Source organism: Danio rerio, chromosome 8 (genome assembly GCF_049306965.1).
Source record: "Danio rerio strain Tuebingen ecotype United States chromosome 8, GRCz12tu, whole genome shotgun sequence".
In the NCBI taxonomy this organism is placed as follows: Eukaryota; Metazoa; Chordata; class Actinopteri; order Cypriniformes; family Danionidae; genus Danio; species Danio rerio.
Genome location: NC_133183.1, coordinates 934,817 through 950,554, shown reverse-complemented (window position 1 = coordinate 950,554; position 15,738 = coordinate 934,817). Strand labels below are relative to the sequence as shown.

The window sequence follows — 15,738 nt, the reverse complement described above, 5'->3', positions numbered from 1 at the left end:
TAGGTTACTGTTACACTATAAAAAGTCAAGTAACAGACTACTGTTCATTTTCAGGTGCAGTTGAAGTCAGAATTATTAGTCCTGAATATTTTTATTTATAAGTTCTGTTTCCTTCCACACATTTCTAAACATAATAGTGTTAATAACTCATCTCTACTAGGGATGTAACGGTATCAGAATTTCACGGTACGGTAATACCTCGGTATGAATGGCACGGTACGGTATTTATTGAATCATTTACAGAAAAAACAAAACTAATGAAAATACTCGAAAAAAGTGCCAAAAGTGTTTATTTACCTTAGCACAGAACATATCAATGACATACAAATTAGCCATCTATCTGTAAGCTTCGAAACAGGAACTTCAACTTTTCAATTTTAATAACAAAAAACTATTAAACCATATAAAAAAATATAATAAATATTCAATATTATATATTGAAATATTCAATTATAATATAATAAAGTTTCAATTTAGTATTGTTGAAAACTCATCGCATTCAACATTTAATCACTCACTCACTCAGATAGAGATGGGTTTTAAAGAAAATGATCATATAACTATAATCTGGTCAAAGCTGGGATCTGGGCATGTCCCCTGCAACAGAAATAAACCCTCTCATTTGGGACTGAGGTTTCTGGGACAGAGAAATATGATTTAGCCAAGGTTGACAGCAGTGGGTAACGTTGTGCATTGTCTTTCCCCCACTTGAGAGGACAAGCCATGAGTGAGATAGAGGTCTCTTTGCGGTACAAGTCAATGTCTGTATCAATCTAACAAGTGTGCTGTGTTCTGCAGTCCCCATGACTGTTTTTAGTCGTATTCCCCGACTTATATTTCACCACAGTCTGGCAGTGCCTGCATACTGTTTTTGTCTTTGTCTGTCACCTTTTCTCCTTTTTCATATCTTTTAAAAAAAGAAACCGAAATGCTTCCACACATCCGATTTAAAACCCGCTTTAGGTTCGATCATTTCCAGCTCTTTTTCTTCCCCGCTACTAGCAGCACACTCCATTTCCACATAACTGGATCTGTTGTGACAAAAGACCGCAAAGGATGATGGCCACGCCTGGGCTGATGGGAATTGTAGTTCCCGCTACCTCCCGTTCACTTCATTCGCCAAAGCAAACTTTTCTCAGAAATATAGTTTTATTGAGTCATGTGGCTACGGTAATATTAAAAAAAATTACGATTGCGGTATGACGGTGTTTACAATATTGTTTCATCCCTAATCTCTACTGATTTCATTTCTCTTCACCATGATGACAGTAAATAATATTAGACTAGATATTCTTCAAGACACTAGTGTTCAGTTTAAAGTGACATGTAAAGGCTTCACTAGGGTAATTAGGGTAAGGTTAGGATAATTAGGCAAGTCATTGTATAACAGTGGTTTATTCGGGAGACAATCTAACACTAATATTGCTGAAGGGGCGAATAATATTGACCTTAAAATGGCTTTAAAACTATTAAAAACTGCTTTTATTCTAGCCGAAATAAAACAAATCAGACTTTCTCCAGAAGAACAAATATTAGAGGAAATTAGGGATGCAACAATACAGTTAGCCCACGGTTCAATACATGCCTTGGTTTTTCAAAAAGGTTTTTGGTTCCGTTCTCATGGCTTGTCAGGTGTGTTTTTTTTTTTATTATTCTATAGGCAAAAGGAACAGTAAGAGGTGAAAAAAAACAAACTCATTTTGTTTTACTTAAAAGCACAGAAAAGTGCACTAGTTTCTAGTGTATTGGAATAAAAAAAAAACTAACACTGAAATCTCACAGCTGCTGTAGCCCATGTACAAACTGGGGAACACATAAAATCCTGCACTTTGAAAATAAACACACATGTGAAGTTAATACAGATAAACTCAAATCAACATATTTGTACTTCAGTAACATAAATAACCCATCTTGATTATCTCGGTGCTGAAATAAATGCCAGACTGTAGTCTGTAATGTGGATCCAGTGCTTTTATAAGATGACAAAAGCCCACATCTCCAATCACCCTAAACGGCTTCAGCAATAATCACCCGCACTGCCTTTGATATTTTTATGCGTCTCTCGGAGCCAGTTCGGTATGTTTGTTGACAGATTCAGCGAGGGATTGTTGCTATTTGGAGGACTGTATTACCTTCTCTGCTGTCCTGCCTTCAGACAGTGATATTGCTGGGTGATGGCGCTGCAGATGTGCAGTCATGGTTATGCGTGTAAAACAATGCTTGTACAGTTATTTTTTGTTCACCGTTTTTTCTTTTATTGGCATTATACTTACCGCCTCCCTTCTCCGGCGCTTCCTTGTACTGTTGCCTCAGCCTCACGTCACCGCCGCTCGCCATGTTAAAGTGTGGAGTGATGGTCAAGCGCCCCCTAACTTTAGAGCATAGTGATGGATATTTACTCGCGGGGAGGAGTTTCCTCATCTCAGCTCATGGATTTAGAGGCACACACAGTTAATTCAGGGAGATATAAAACACATATAAATTATTTAAACGCAAAACCCACAAACCGCAATTCACAAGCGCATACTGAACCGTGAATGTCGTACCGTACAGTTCAATATTATATGGAGAACCGTGGCATCCCGGAAATACTGTGAACAATTCCTGAATCTGTTCATATTTGAAAAAGAAAAACTAAGTAATCTGCTAATCACTTTATTTTGATGGTGCATTTGAGTATTAGTACACTGTCATAGATACTGCTGCTAAACAGACATTTAGATGACTATAAGAAACTTTGCAAGTACATGTCAGCTTACACTAACCCCAACCTAACAGTCTACTGAAAATCTAATGAGGATTAGTTGCCATGTAGATGCAATGTAACTTAAACTCAACACACAGACCATCAAACTAAAGCCTAATCTGCCAATTTAGTATATGAAATAATATTATTTTTAACCAATAACAAGATTATTTTGCTTGCGTTGTAGGTTATTTTGCTTGTTTTAAAGAAAGACTGGTTTAATTTTGACTCATTTCTATATTCTTTTGTAATATTTAGATATTTGTACTATAAACACGACTAAAACTCTTATTAAACTCTCAGTAAGTAGCAGTCTGTTTGTGAATGTTGTCTGTTTAAGCTGAATGAAGCATTAAACTCTAAACTCTCTCTATCTTCCCCCAGAGAACTTCCTGAACACCACTTGTCACTTCCTGTTCCAGGAGAGCTCACTGACCTGCAGATGGACACAGATTAGATACAGCAGATCTGAGATCAGCAGCAGCTTCATTTTCAGCCAGTAAACACACACATATATGCACACACACAGCTCTTCCTCAGTGACATGTCTGTATCTGCAGCTTGTGAACGTGTGGTGTGTTTTATTAGGCAAGGCAAGGCAAGGCAAGTTTATTTATATAGCACATTTCATACACAGTGGCAATTCAAAGTGCTTTACATAAACAGGAATAAAAAAGACAAGTTTAGGAACATAAAATGCAGACAATAAAAATTATTAAAAACAGATAAAAACAAATTAAAATGAGTTAAAATAGGTTATAAAAGAATGAAAAAGACAACGAAAAACATAATAGTGCGATCTGTCGGACGCAGCACAGTGCTCATTCAGTAAAGGCACAGCTAAACAGATGTGTTTTCAGTCTTGATTTGAATGTGCCTAATGTTGGAGCACATCTGATCATTTCTGGAAGCTGATTCCAGCAGTGAGGAGCATAGTGGCTGAAGGCAGATTCACCCTGCTTAGACTGAACTCTTGGAACTTCTAGTTTATATGATCCTAATGATCTGAGTGATCTGTTAGGTTTGTATTGAGTGAGCATATCTGTGATGTATTTAGGTCCTAGGCCATTTAGTGATTTATAGACCAGTAATAATACTTTAAAATCTATTCTGAAAGTAACTGGCAGCCAGTGTAAAGACCTGAGGACAGGTGTGATGTGCTCTGATTTCCTGCTTCTGGTCAGAATTCTGGCTGCAGCATTCTGGATGAGCTGCAACTGTCTGACTGTCTTTTTAGGAAGACCAGTGAGGAGTCCATTACAGTAATCCACCCTGCTGCTGATAAAAGCATGAACAAGTTTCTCTAAGTCTTCACTGGAAACAAAGCATCTGATTCTTGCTATGTTTTTGAGATGATAGTATGCTGATTTACTGACTGCTTTGACATGACTGTTGAAACTCAGATCTGACTCCAGAGTCACACCAAGATTCTTGACCTTATTTTTTGTCGTTTGACCTTTAGAGCCTAGGTACGCATTTACCTTGAGAACCTCATCTCTGTTTCCAAACACAATCATTTCAGTTTTCTCTTTGTTTAACTGAAGAAAATTTTGGCACATCCAATTTTTAATTTCATCAATGCATTGGCAGAGGGTGTCAATGGGGCTGTAGTCATTAGGCAGTAAGGCTAGGTAGATCTGAGTGTCATCAGCAGAGCTGTGGTAGGAGATTTGGTTCTTTCTCATTATTTGGCTCAGAGGGAGCATGTAAAGGTTGAACAGGAGAGGTGCCAGAATCGAGCCTTGTGGGACTCCACATGTCATGGGTGTCCACCTCGACCTATGGTCACCTATACTGACATGATAACCTCTACCTTCAAGGTAAGATCTGAACCATTTAAGGACTGTCCCAGACAGCCCAACCCAGTTTTCCAGCCTATCCAGAAGTATGCTGTGATCGACAGTGTCAAATGCAGCACTGAGATTCAACAATACCAGCACTGTTATTTTACCTGAATCTGTGTTTAGACGTATATCATTGATTATCTTTATAAGAGCGCTCTCTGTACTGTGATGTGCTCTGAAACCAGATTGAAAATTGTCTAAACACCCCCTGAAGTTTAAGAACTTGTTAACCTGGTTAAAAACAACTTTTTCAATGATTTTGCCAATGAAAGGGAGATTTGAGACTGGCCTGTAATTGCTCAATAGGGTGTTATCCAGGTTGCTCTTCTTCAAGAGGGGTTTAACAACTGCAGTTTTAAGTGAGGTTGGAAAAATCCCTGAGAGAAGTGAATCATTTACCACTTTTAGGAGATCCATTTCTAAACAGGTAAACACTGTTTTGAAGAATGATGTGGGGAGCGTGTCAAGACTGCAGGTTGATGTTTTCATAGCTTGCACAATCTCTTCTAAGATTTTGCTGTTAATTGCCATGAAATCAGACATAATGTCTGATTTCTTAAGTTGTGGTTGAGCTTGTTTGATATCGACACAACTTGGCTGATTGGATGAGCTGATTGCCTTTCTGATATTATTGATCTTATCAGTGAAGAAATGAGCAAACTCATTACATTTGCTTTCAGAGAGGAGCTCACTTGGAATCTGACTGGGGGGGTTTGTGAGCCTCTCTACTGTTGCAAAGAGTGTACGAGCATTATTTAAGTTGCTGTTTATAAGGTTTGAAAAGAAAGTCTGTCTAGCAGTTTTTAGTTCCACATTAAAAGCATGAAGACTGTCTTTATAGATATTATAATGGACTACTAGTTTCGTCTTTCTCCACATACGCTCAGCTTTCCTGCATTGTCTTTTCTTCATTTGGACTGCTCTTGAGTTTCTCCAAGGGACTCTCTCTTTGCCAGTTCTCTTCCTAACTTTAACAGGAGCGATGTGATTTATTACATTTTCAATTTTAGAATTAAACAAATCAAGGAGAGAATCAACAGAGTCTGCAGATATACTTGGTGCTAGCGATATGGCCTTCATAAACTGCTCACTAGTGTTCTCATTTATGCATCTCTTTTTGACAGAGACAGATCTGTCTTTAATAGCTGGAGTGATCAATATATCAAAAAAGATACAGAAATGATCAGATAGTGCCACATCCTTAACAACAGTTGATGAAATGTGTAAACCCTTAGTTATAAGTAGATCAAGAGTGTGTCCACGATTGTGTGTGGGTCCTTGAACATGCTGAGTCAGATCAAAAGTGTTAAAAACAGTCATCAGTTCTTTTGCAGCATTGATTTCTGGATTATCAATGTGAATATTAAAATCCCCAGCAATACTAAAATAATCATATTCAGATGTTACTATTGATAAAAGCTCTGTAAAATCATCAATAAAAGCTGGAGAATATTTTGGAGGTCTGTAGATAATGATCAGTAAGATGCGTGGAGACCCTTTTAGTGCTATACTCAGATATTCAAAAGACAAATAGTCACCAAATGACACTTGTTTACATTCATAGTCATCTTTAAACAGGGCAGCGATGCCTCCACCTCTCCTATTAACTCTGCAAACACTCAAAAAGTCAAAGTTTAAAGGAGCTGCTTCATTCAGAACTGCTGCGCTACAACTGTCATCTAGCCAAGTTTCATTTAAAAGCATAAAATCAAGGCAGTTTGTGTTGATAAAATCATTGACTAAAAGTGACTTATTATTGAGTGATCTGATGTTTAGAAGTGCTAACTTAACAGTTTTAGTCGTTTTCACTACAGAAGTCTCAGATCTACATTTAATAGACACCAGATTTGAATGATTTGCTATACGGTCTGAAAGAGTCTTTGGTTTTCTGTCACGTAATAAGACACATATCTGCGTAGAGAAAGCTGCAGACACACTGGGTTCCTGCTTGTTCTGTAAACATCTGATAAAGACACTGTTATCTAAGCAGGCCCCCGAGACACATCAATGGCAGTTTTTAAGTTCACCAGCTAAAGATGAGGTGTTTTTTGGGACCTGGCGCTGTCGCAAAGACCTGAGGCCTTTCCTAGGTGTAGGGCGAGGTGGGCTTAGAGATGGGCGTGTGGCTTGCTGACTTTTGGTTGGTAACTGGGGGCTAGCAGCAATGGAGTGTGAGAGTTTAGTTCCAGCACACACAAGTTCCTCCATCTTTTTTGAAAAATCCAAGAGAGGCGAGCAAGATGACAATGAGAACGTGTCCGGTGACAGAGGCTGTGGGTCTGGGGTTTCTGGCTGCTGAGATATGTTTACCTGGCTGTTTTCCTGGGGATCATCAATGAGTGCTGAGACTTGATGCTGTTCTGATGCATCACAGTCTGCATGTGTTGAGCTCAGTGTGCAGGGCGCAGACGGCAGTTTGTCCGTTATCGGCAGTTGTTGTGGCTGCGTGGTGTTATCTCTGTCCTTGTAGGATGCGTCAGCCACAAGTCCACTCAGGAGCTGATTTGAAGTCCTGTGGTCATCCGGACATTTGCTAGGTGTGTGTGTGTCATTCAGTTCAGTGGCATACACAGCTGATGGATGATGGAGGGAGAAGAGGATGTTGTCTTTCAGCACTTTTGCACCAAGCTTGTTTGGATGAAGGCCGTCTGATGTAAACAGCTGTCTTTGGTTCCAGAAGAGATTGAAGTTGTCGATGAAATTCAGTCTTTTCATGTTACATGTTTTCTGTAGCCATGCATTTAGACCAAGGAGCCTTGAAAACATATTTGTCCCTCTTGCAGGGAGTGGTCCACTGATGAACGGCTGAATTTTCAATCTTTCAACTGTTTCCAAAAGCTTACAGAAATCTCTCTTGAGCAGTTCTGACTGCTCCTTCCGAATATCATTCTTCCCCACATGGATAATAATCCGTTTTGCAGTCTCATGTTTCCTTAATATGTTCTCAAGTTCTTTATTTATATCAGAAACTGTAGCATGAGGAAAGCAGTATGTCATGGTATCTCTGCTCCTAAAATTTTTGATTATTGAGTCTCCAACAATCAATGTTCTTATCTCTGTTGCGATCGGAGCAGAATGCCACTGTCTAGTCGGCCTTGAGCCTCTGTTCAGAGCAAAGTTAATTGCTGAGTCATGCGATCTCTGTCTAACTGCATTTGGGGATTCTTCACCCATATTACTCAAAACTTCATATCTGTTCTGAAGCTGTATTTGAGTCCGAGCTGTATTTGGGGTAGAGAACGCTAATGCAGCAGCGTTAGAGCTTCAGAATGAAGGAGATTTTATTTTATGGAAAAGTTTTTTTTTTTTTTAAGATTTAATAAATTAAATTGCAAATTGAAAATACATTTGAGTTGTCATTTAATTGAATACATTTTAATTTAATTGTATGTAATTTTAGTTTATTAAATTAACTTTTATTTTATTTCATTTTATAAATTGACATAAAAATTAAAATACATTTGAGCTGTGATTTAATTTAAGAAATTTATAAAAAAAAAAAATGAAATGTAAATTGAAACTGCATTTGAGCTGGGATTTCATTTAATATATTTTTTTATTAATTTAATTTAATCTAATAAATTAAAATGCTAATATAGAATACATTTGATCTGTAATTTAATTTAATTATTTTTATTTAATTAAATTAAATTTAATTAAATTTTTATTAATTTAATTAAATTTTTTATTTTATAAATTGAAATGCTTATTGAAAATAAATTTGAGCTAGGATTTTATTAAAATAAATATTTTGTTGTTTAAATTTATTTTAATAAATTAAAATGCAAATATAGAAGACATTTGATCTGAAATTTAATTTAATTATTTTGATTTAATTAAATTAAACTTTTATTAATATTTATTTATTTTATAAACTGAAATACATATTGAAAATACGTTTGAGTTGTGATTTTATTTGATTAAATTTTTAACTATTTTCTTTTATTTTATTTTACGCTTAGAAATTATAATTAATAAATAAAATATATCCAGTTTGTTCTAAATTATTAGTCCTGAAGCAAATACAAATTTAAATGCTAATCGAAAATACTTATTCATTTATAGTTTAATTTCATATTTTGTAATAATATAATGATAAAGTCATATACCTCCAGTTTTGTCTAAATTATGTGTCCATGAAAATAAATAAATAAAATAAATAAATAAATAAATGTTTACTCGTTAAAAATATATTTGAGTTTTTAAAAATGTATTAATAATATAATATAAAATAACATTGAGATAAATTACTATTTTTATAAGGCACATATCTCCAGTTCTGTCCAGCTTATTAGCCCTGACGCAAATACGGAGCAATGGAAACAGGTTGGAAATACAAGACATGCCAAAAGATAAACACATTTATATAATTATTACATTTATTTATGCTTTTGTGGCTTGTGTTTTTCAGAGCTGAAGACGTGGACGACTGTCCATCCATATTAAATGTGCTCTCCAGCTTCTTTTTAATTATTAAAACTAAGGATTTGTTGACCCAGAAGGAGATGTTCTCTCACCCCTATCCGCTGCTCATGGAGGATATAGGTGGATTATGATTTTGTTATTTATTTATGATGATGAGTATGACAGATATTCTTTTCAAATGTTTCCCAATGTTGTTAAAAGTTACACGAATTTTTCAAAGTATTCCCTTTTTATGTTTTTATTCTTTCTTTTTAACAGTTTTAAAGCCATTTTAAGGTCAATATTATTCGCCCCCTTCAGCAATATTAGTGTTGGATTGTATCCAGAGTAAACCATTGTTATTCAATGACTTGCCTAATTACCCTAACTTTACCCTAATTACCCTAGTGAAGCCTTTACATGTCACTTTAAGCTGTATAGAAGTGTCTTGAAGAATATCTAGTCTAATATTATTTACTGTCATCATGGCAAAGAGAAAATAGATCAGTTATTAGAGATGAGTTATTAACACTATTACGATTAGAAATGTGTTGGAGAAATCTCCTCTCCATTAAAGAGAAATTGGGAATAAATAAACAGTAGATAGTGGGTATATATATATATATATATATATATATATATATATATATATATATATATATATATATATATATAATTTGTGTGTTTGTGTGTGTTTTTGTGCTTGTGTTTGCTGTAGTTCAAGCTCCTCGACCGAACATCACGTCTGTAAGCGTCAGTGAAACGTCGGTCTCTGTAAGCTGCAGCAGTGGGAAATACCCAGTCTCTGAATGCAGAATACGCTATAAACTGCTCAACACTGAGGCCTATACGGAGGTTGGAAATGCAGCAAAATTCTTGAAAATATATTTTAGTTGTGCAGTTTTGTTTTATTGAATTAATTTTTTTTGTATATTGTTACTATTTAATTTAACTTTTTATTTATTTGTTATTTTCTTTATTTTATTGGATTTTTTTTGTACAATTTTGGTTGGTATTATTTTATTTTTAAAATGCATTTATTGTTGTTCATGTTGCTATTATTATTAATTAATTTAATTAATTAGTTTTTTGTTTAATTTATTATTATTATTATTATTATTATTAATCATTTAATTAAATTAGTTTTTGTAAAATCTATTTATTTTTATTATTATTTTATTTTTTTTGTTTTATTAATATTATTAGCCCTAAAACAAAAGCATGTTGGACACATGTTGGAAATACCAGGCATTTCTTGAAAATACATTTTATTTTGTTTTATTTTATTTCATTTAACTTTGAATTTAAGTTCACGTTAACATGTGAAGTCTTCACACACAATGCATTACATATATATATATTTATATGACATGAGGATATACGGATGAAGCATATCCTTACATGTTCTCACGTGTGTTTGTGTTTGTGTGTGTGTGTGTGTGTGTGTGTGTGTGTGTCAGACCGCAGGCTTCCGCGTCTTCACTGAGTGTGTGTGTGTGCTCAGGGGTCTGCAGTTTTTCAGTGTGTATGATCTGAGCGTCTCCTGTTTTTATGGATTCGGCCGCTGGAGCGACTGGAGTGACGAGACGCGAGTAAAGACGGCTGAAAAACGTGAGTTTACTGCAGTATATTCACATTTTACCTCATCATTTCTTCCTCAGTGACTCTTTCTGTAACATTAAGACAGTTAGCGTGTGTGTGTGCGCGCTGTATGAACACCCAGAAAACACAGAACCTCCCCTAATGTTAGATTTTGGTTCTGGTTTGGTTATTATTTTTTTAATGCTCAAAAAAATTATTTTAAGAGGACTTTCATTTTGGGATTTATTTTTTTTAAATGTACTGCATGTGTTTTTTAAGGTTATTTTTAATAACCACTCTGTAATGTTCTGGGAACGTTACTTTATTGTTGTGAAAATATTATGTTATTTTATGGTTTCCAACCCAAATATATAAATATAATCATAAGGGAGTGTTCTGTATAGATTTCTTTTAGAGTTTCTGATAAAATACCTGGACAGTGTTAAATATTAACACAGGTGTGAAGGAGATGCACCCTGCGTATCTCAAGTTTCTGGATATTGTGGAGCTGTCCCAGATGACAAGCCTCTACTATATCGCATGGAGGTCGGGGACAGCACCTCTGCACTGGGCAGCTGGGTTGGTGGTTCCCATTTTTAAAAAGAGGGACTGGAGGGTGTATTTAACTATAGGGCGAACTCACACACTCCTCTGCCTTCCTGGAAGAGACTATGCCAGGGTACTGGAGAGCAAAATCAGCACCTCTAAGTCCAAGGCCATTTGGATCGACTTGAAAAGGGTGGCCTGCCATCTCCAGGTTGGAGGAGAGTCCTTACCACAGGTGGAGGAGTTCAAGTATCTTGGGGTTTTGTTCATGAGTGAGGGAAGGATGGAGAGTGAGATTGACAGGCAGATTGGTGCAGCAGTAATGCGGTCGATGCATCAGTACATTGTGGTATATATGGAGCTTAGCCGAAAGGCAAATCTCTCGATTTACTGGTCAATCTACGTTCCTACTCTCACCTATAGTCATGAGCTTTGGGTCATGACTGACAGGACAAGATCTCTGATACAAGCGTCTGAAATGGGTTTTTTCTGCATGTTGGCAGGGTGCACTCTTATAGATAGGGTGAGGAGCTCTGACACCCAGGAGAAGCTCTGAGTAGAGCCGCTGCTCCTCCACATCCAGAGAAGCCAGTTTGGTGGCTCAGCATCTGTTTCAGATGCCTCCTTGACCCTGCCGAGGGAGGTGTTTTAGGCTTGTCTGATCGCCAGTAGGCCTCGGGAAGACTCAGGACACGCAAGAGGAACTGCTGTATGTCTCTCAGCTTGCCTGGGAACACCTCATGATCCCCCTGGAGTAGTGTCTGAAAGATTGAGAAAGTCTGGGGTTTAGCTTGTTGCACCGTGACTCGACCCCAGATAAGTGAGATCTTCGATGTAAGTTTCTGTAAAAAAAAAATGTAGCCCAAAACTAACTTTTAAAAAGACTGTTGTGGGTATAAAAATATATTGAATAAAACGAAAGCACAATTTTGCTGCTTTTTAAAGGCGTTTTATATAATAAAGTTTATTAAAACCATCATCATCATTTTCATCCACTTATCCGGGGCCGGGTCGCGGGGGCAGCAGTCTTAGGAGAGAACCCCTGACTTCCCTCTCCCCAGACACTTCCTCCAGCTCCTCCAGGGGGATCCCGAGGCATTCTCAGGCCAGCCTAGAGACATAGTCCCTCCAGCGTGTCCTGGGACTTCCCAGAGGCCTCCTCCTGGTGGGACATGCCTGGAACACTTCTCTATGTAGGTGTCCAGGAGGCATCTGAAACAGATCCCCGAGCCACCTCAGCTGACTTCTCTGGATGTGGAGGAGCAGCAACTCTACTCTGAGATCATCCCGGGTGACAGAGCTCCTCACCCTATATATAAGGTATGCACCCTGCCACCCTACAAAGGAAGGCATGGCCATCCTTCCCTCACTCGTGAACAAAACCACAAGACTTTCCTCCAACCTGGAGATGGCCACCTTTTTCCGGTGGAGCACATATTAAAATCTCATCAAAACTTTTATTATTATAAATAAAAAGATAACTTATTGTTAAAAGAATGCTAAGTGATTAATATAATCAGACAGAAATGCATTGCAACGCCAAAGAGAAACTTATTGAAACTTGTGTGTGTAAATGTGTGTTTTCAGGTCCGTCTGCGTCTCCGGCTCTCAGTTATTACGTGTTTTCAGATGTAAACTCTGGCCCCCATCAGCTGCTGCTTCTCTGGAAGGTAAAAACACAGTACATATGCGTGTTGTGTGTTTATTATTGTTATAGTCATGATGTGGTGTGTTTGCGAAGGCTCTGGAGGTCAGAGAAGCTGGAGGAATCATTCAGGGTTATGAAGTTTCCTACATGCCCATCAGACACCCTTCACTAAAGGAAACCATCAACACCACCGACCTCAAGGTAATAATAGAAACTCATTATTATTATTATTATTATTATTATTATTATTATTGTTGTTAATATCATCATCATCATCATCATTATTATTATTATTATTATTATTATTATTATTATTAATATCATCATCATCATTATTATTATTATTATTATTATTATTAATATCATCATCATTATTATTATTATTATTATTATTATTAATATCATCATCATCATTATTATTATTAATATCATTATTATTATTATTATTATTATTATTATTATTATCATCATTATTATCATTATCATTATTATTATTATTATTATTATTATTATTATTATTATTATTATTATTATTAATATCATCATTATTATTATTATTATTTTATTATTATTATTATTATCATTACCATCATTATTATTATTATTTATTATTATTGTTGTTGTTGTTATTATTGTTATTGTTGTTATTATTAGTATTATTATTATTTTTATTATTATTATTATTATTATTATTTTTAAAACTAGTAGTAGTAGTAGTATTATTGTTATTATTATTATTATTATTATTTTTATCATTATTATGATTATTATTAGTATTATTATTTATTTTTTTATAAAGATGTTATAAGTTGTTTTATTATTTTTTATTTTATCTTGGTGATACTGAAAACTTATTTACTTTATTTGTTAAGCTGTTTTATTGTATTTTATGTCATTTTTATATTTATTTAATAATATATTATACCTTTTTTTTTTTTTTTTTTTAGTATTGCATTGTTTTGTTTACCTGTTAGGATGATTATGTAACTGAAGTCATTAATTATGTAACTGAAGTCATTAATTCCCTTCTTAGACTTTACAGACCTGAAACTTGCCTATAGCACTTATTCATTGTTGATCTTAGTTGTGAAAATTGCTTCCTTGTCCTCATTTGTAAGTCGCTTTGGATAAAAGCGTCTGCTAAATGACTAAATGTAAATGTAAATTAATAATAATTTAATAATTATTAAGATTAATTATTAAAAAATAAGATTTTTTTATTATTGATGTCTGCCTCACTTAATTTTTTTTACGAATCATTCATCATCACTGTATTAATGGTGTTTGCACGTGATCCGCGAATGAACACTCTCTTTATGCTCGTATGCAGATCTGCTGATGAATATGCATGTGTGTGTCTGTGTGTGTGTGCATTAGTAAAATGGTCTGCATTACTGCTGTTCCTCCTGCAGGTGTTTGTGCCGGTGATGATGGAGGAGTATGAGGTCAGGGTGTGTGCGTTTAACAGCGCCGGACGCTCACCTTACAGCTGGCTTACACTCCACACCTCAAACACGCATGGTGAGAAACAATACACATCACACACACACACATGATGAGAAACACTGCACACATGATGATCACACACACACACATGGTGGGAAAGACTGCAAAAATCACACACACACACACACACACACACACACACACACACACACACACCTGTTAGATAACCAGAACACACATGCATGAAAATAATTATATTTAATATTTTCTTGTTTACAGAAATGAGTCAAAATGAAGTGAGTTTTTCCTTAAAACAAGCACAATAATCTACCAATCAGGGAAGAAACGTAAAATTGTAAATAAGATTAATTTGCTCACTCTATTGTCTGATTATTTTGCTTGTTTTAAGTAAAACTCACTTCATTTTGACTCATTATTTCTGAAAACAACACTATATTCTTGTCTAAAAAATGCTTCATAATTTCAGAATTGTAAGATATTTGGACAAAAGCTGTAAGTAAGAAAAGCATTTGCATGTGTGTGTGTGTCAGGTGTGTGTGCTCTCAGGTCTCTCTGGGTTTACTCTGACGGCTCTTCCCTGCGGGTTCGCTGGGATGGAGAGTTTACCGCGGTAAACCTCAGTGAATTCGCCATCCAGTGGAGCGAAGCCTCAAACCCTGAACACACACACTGGAGGAGAGTCAACAGATCCACATTCAGCAGCGCCATCACAGGTAGTTTTTATTATGTTTTTATTTGTCACATACACCGTAATATGCAGTGAAAAACTTATATAACCTTATACAACCAGCCGTGATGTAAAAACATTATTGATTATAGCACATTTTGTAATAAAATAAGAAATAAAGGTAATGATTTAGTGACGTGAGTTTTTGTTTAAAATATGTTCAAATCAAAATATGATCAATGCACTGCATTGATTTAATAAGTTCAATTGTTCTATGATATATATATAGTAGATTTATGGCATTTGGTATATGGCTTTTTGTGTGAAACATCAGATGTACATCAGTATTCACAGCCTTTACTCAACACTTTGTTGATGCACCTCTGGCAGTGATTACAGCCTCAAGTCTTTCTGAATATGATGCACAACCTCTGCACAGCTGTCTTTGGGAATTTCTGCCCGTTCCTCTTTGCAGCACCTCTCACGCTCTATCAGGTTGGATGGGAAGCGACGGTGTGCAGCCATTTTCAGATCTATCCAGAGATGCTCAATAGGATTTAGGTCTGGGCTCTGGCTGGGCCACTCAAGGACATTCACCGAGTTGTTGTTGTGCCGCTGCATTGATATGTTGGCGGTGTGCTTTGGGTCATTGTCCTGCTGGAAGATGAAGCGTCGCCTCAGTCTGAGGTGGAGAGCACTCTTGTGCAGGTCTTCATTCAGGATGTCTCTGTACATCGCTGCATTCATCTTTCCCTCTATCCTGACTAGTCTTCCAGCTCCTGCTGCTGAAACACATCCCCACAGCATGATGCCAACACCACCATGCTTCACTGTA

The 15,738-nt window shown here is 36.0% G+C and overlaps 2 protein-coding genes across 3 annotated transcripts in view; one reads left to right on the top strand and one right to left on the bottom strand.

Annotated features, from left to right (window-relative positions):
- Positions 1 to 15,738, bottom strand: part of si:ch211-87m7.1 — a 272,159-nt gene that overhangs the window by 71,373 nt on the left and 185,048 nt on the right. The window lies entirely within an intron of this gene.
- Positions 1 to 15,738, top strand: part of LOC103911612 (interleukin-31 receptor subunit alpha) — a 36,248-nt gene that overhangs the window by 7,635 nt on the left and 12,875 nt on the right. For both annotated transcript variants that reach the window (XM_073909980.1, XM_073909981.1), the window contains 8 exons: positions 3,131 to 3,245; positions 9,002 to 9,135; positions 9,713 to 9,849; positions 10,455 to 10,605; positions 12,709 to 12,791; positions 12,863 to 12,970; positions 14,182 to 14,290; positions 14,767 to 14,949. In XM_073909980.1, coding sequence (XP_073766081.1) covers positions 3,131 to 3,245; positions 9,002 to 9,135; positions 9,713 to 9,849; positions 10,455 to 10,605; positions 12,709 to 12,791; positions 12,863 to 12,970; positions 14,182 to 14,290; positions 14,767 to 14,949 — 1,020 coding nt within the window. The remainder of the gene's footprint in view (positions 1 to 3,130; positions 3,246 to 9,001; positions 9,136 to 9,712; positions 9,850 to 10,454; positions 10,606 to 12,708; positions 12,792 to 12,862; positions 12,971 to 14,181; positions 14,291 to 14,766; positions 14,950 to 15,738) is intronic.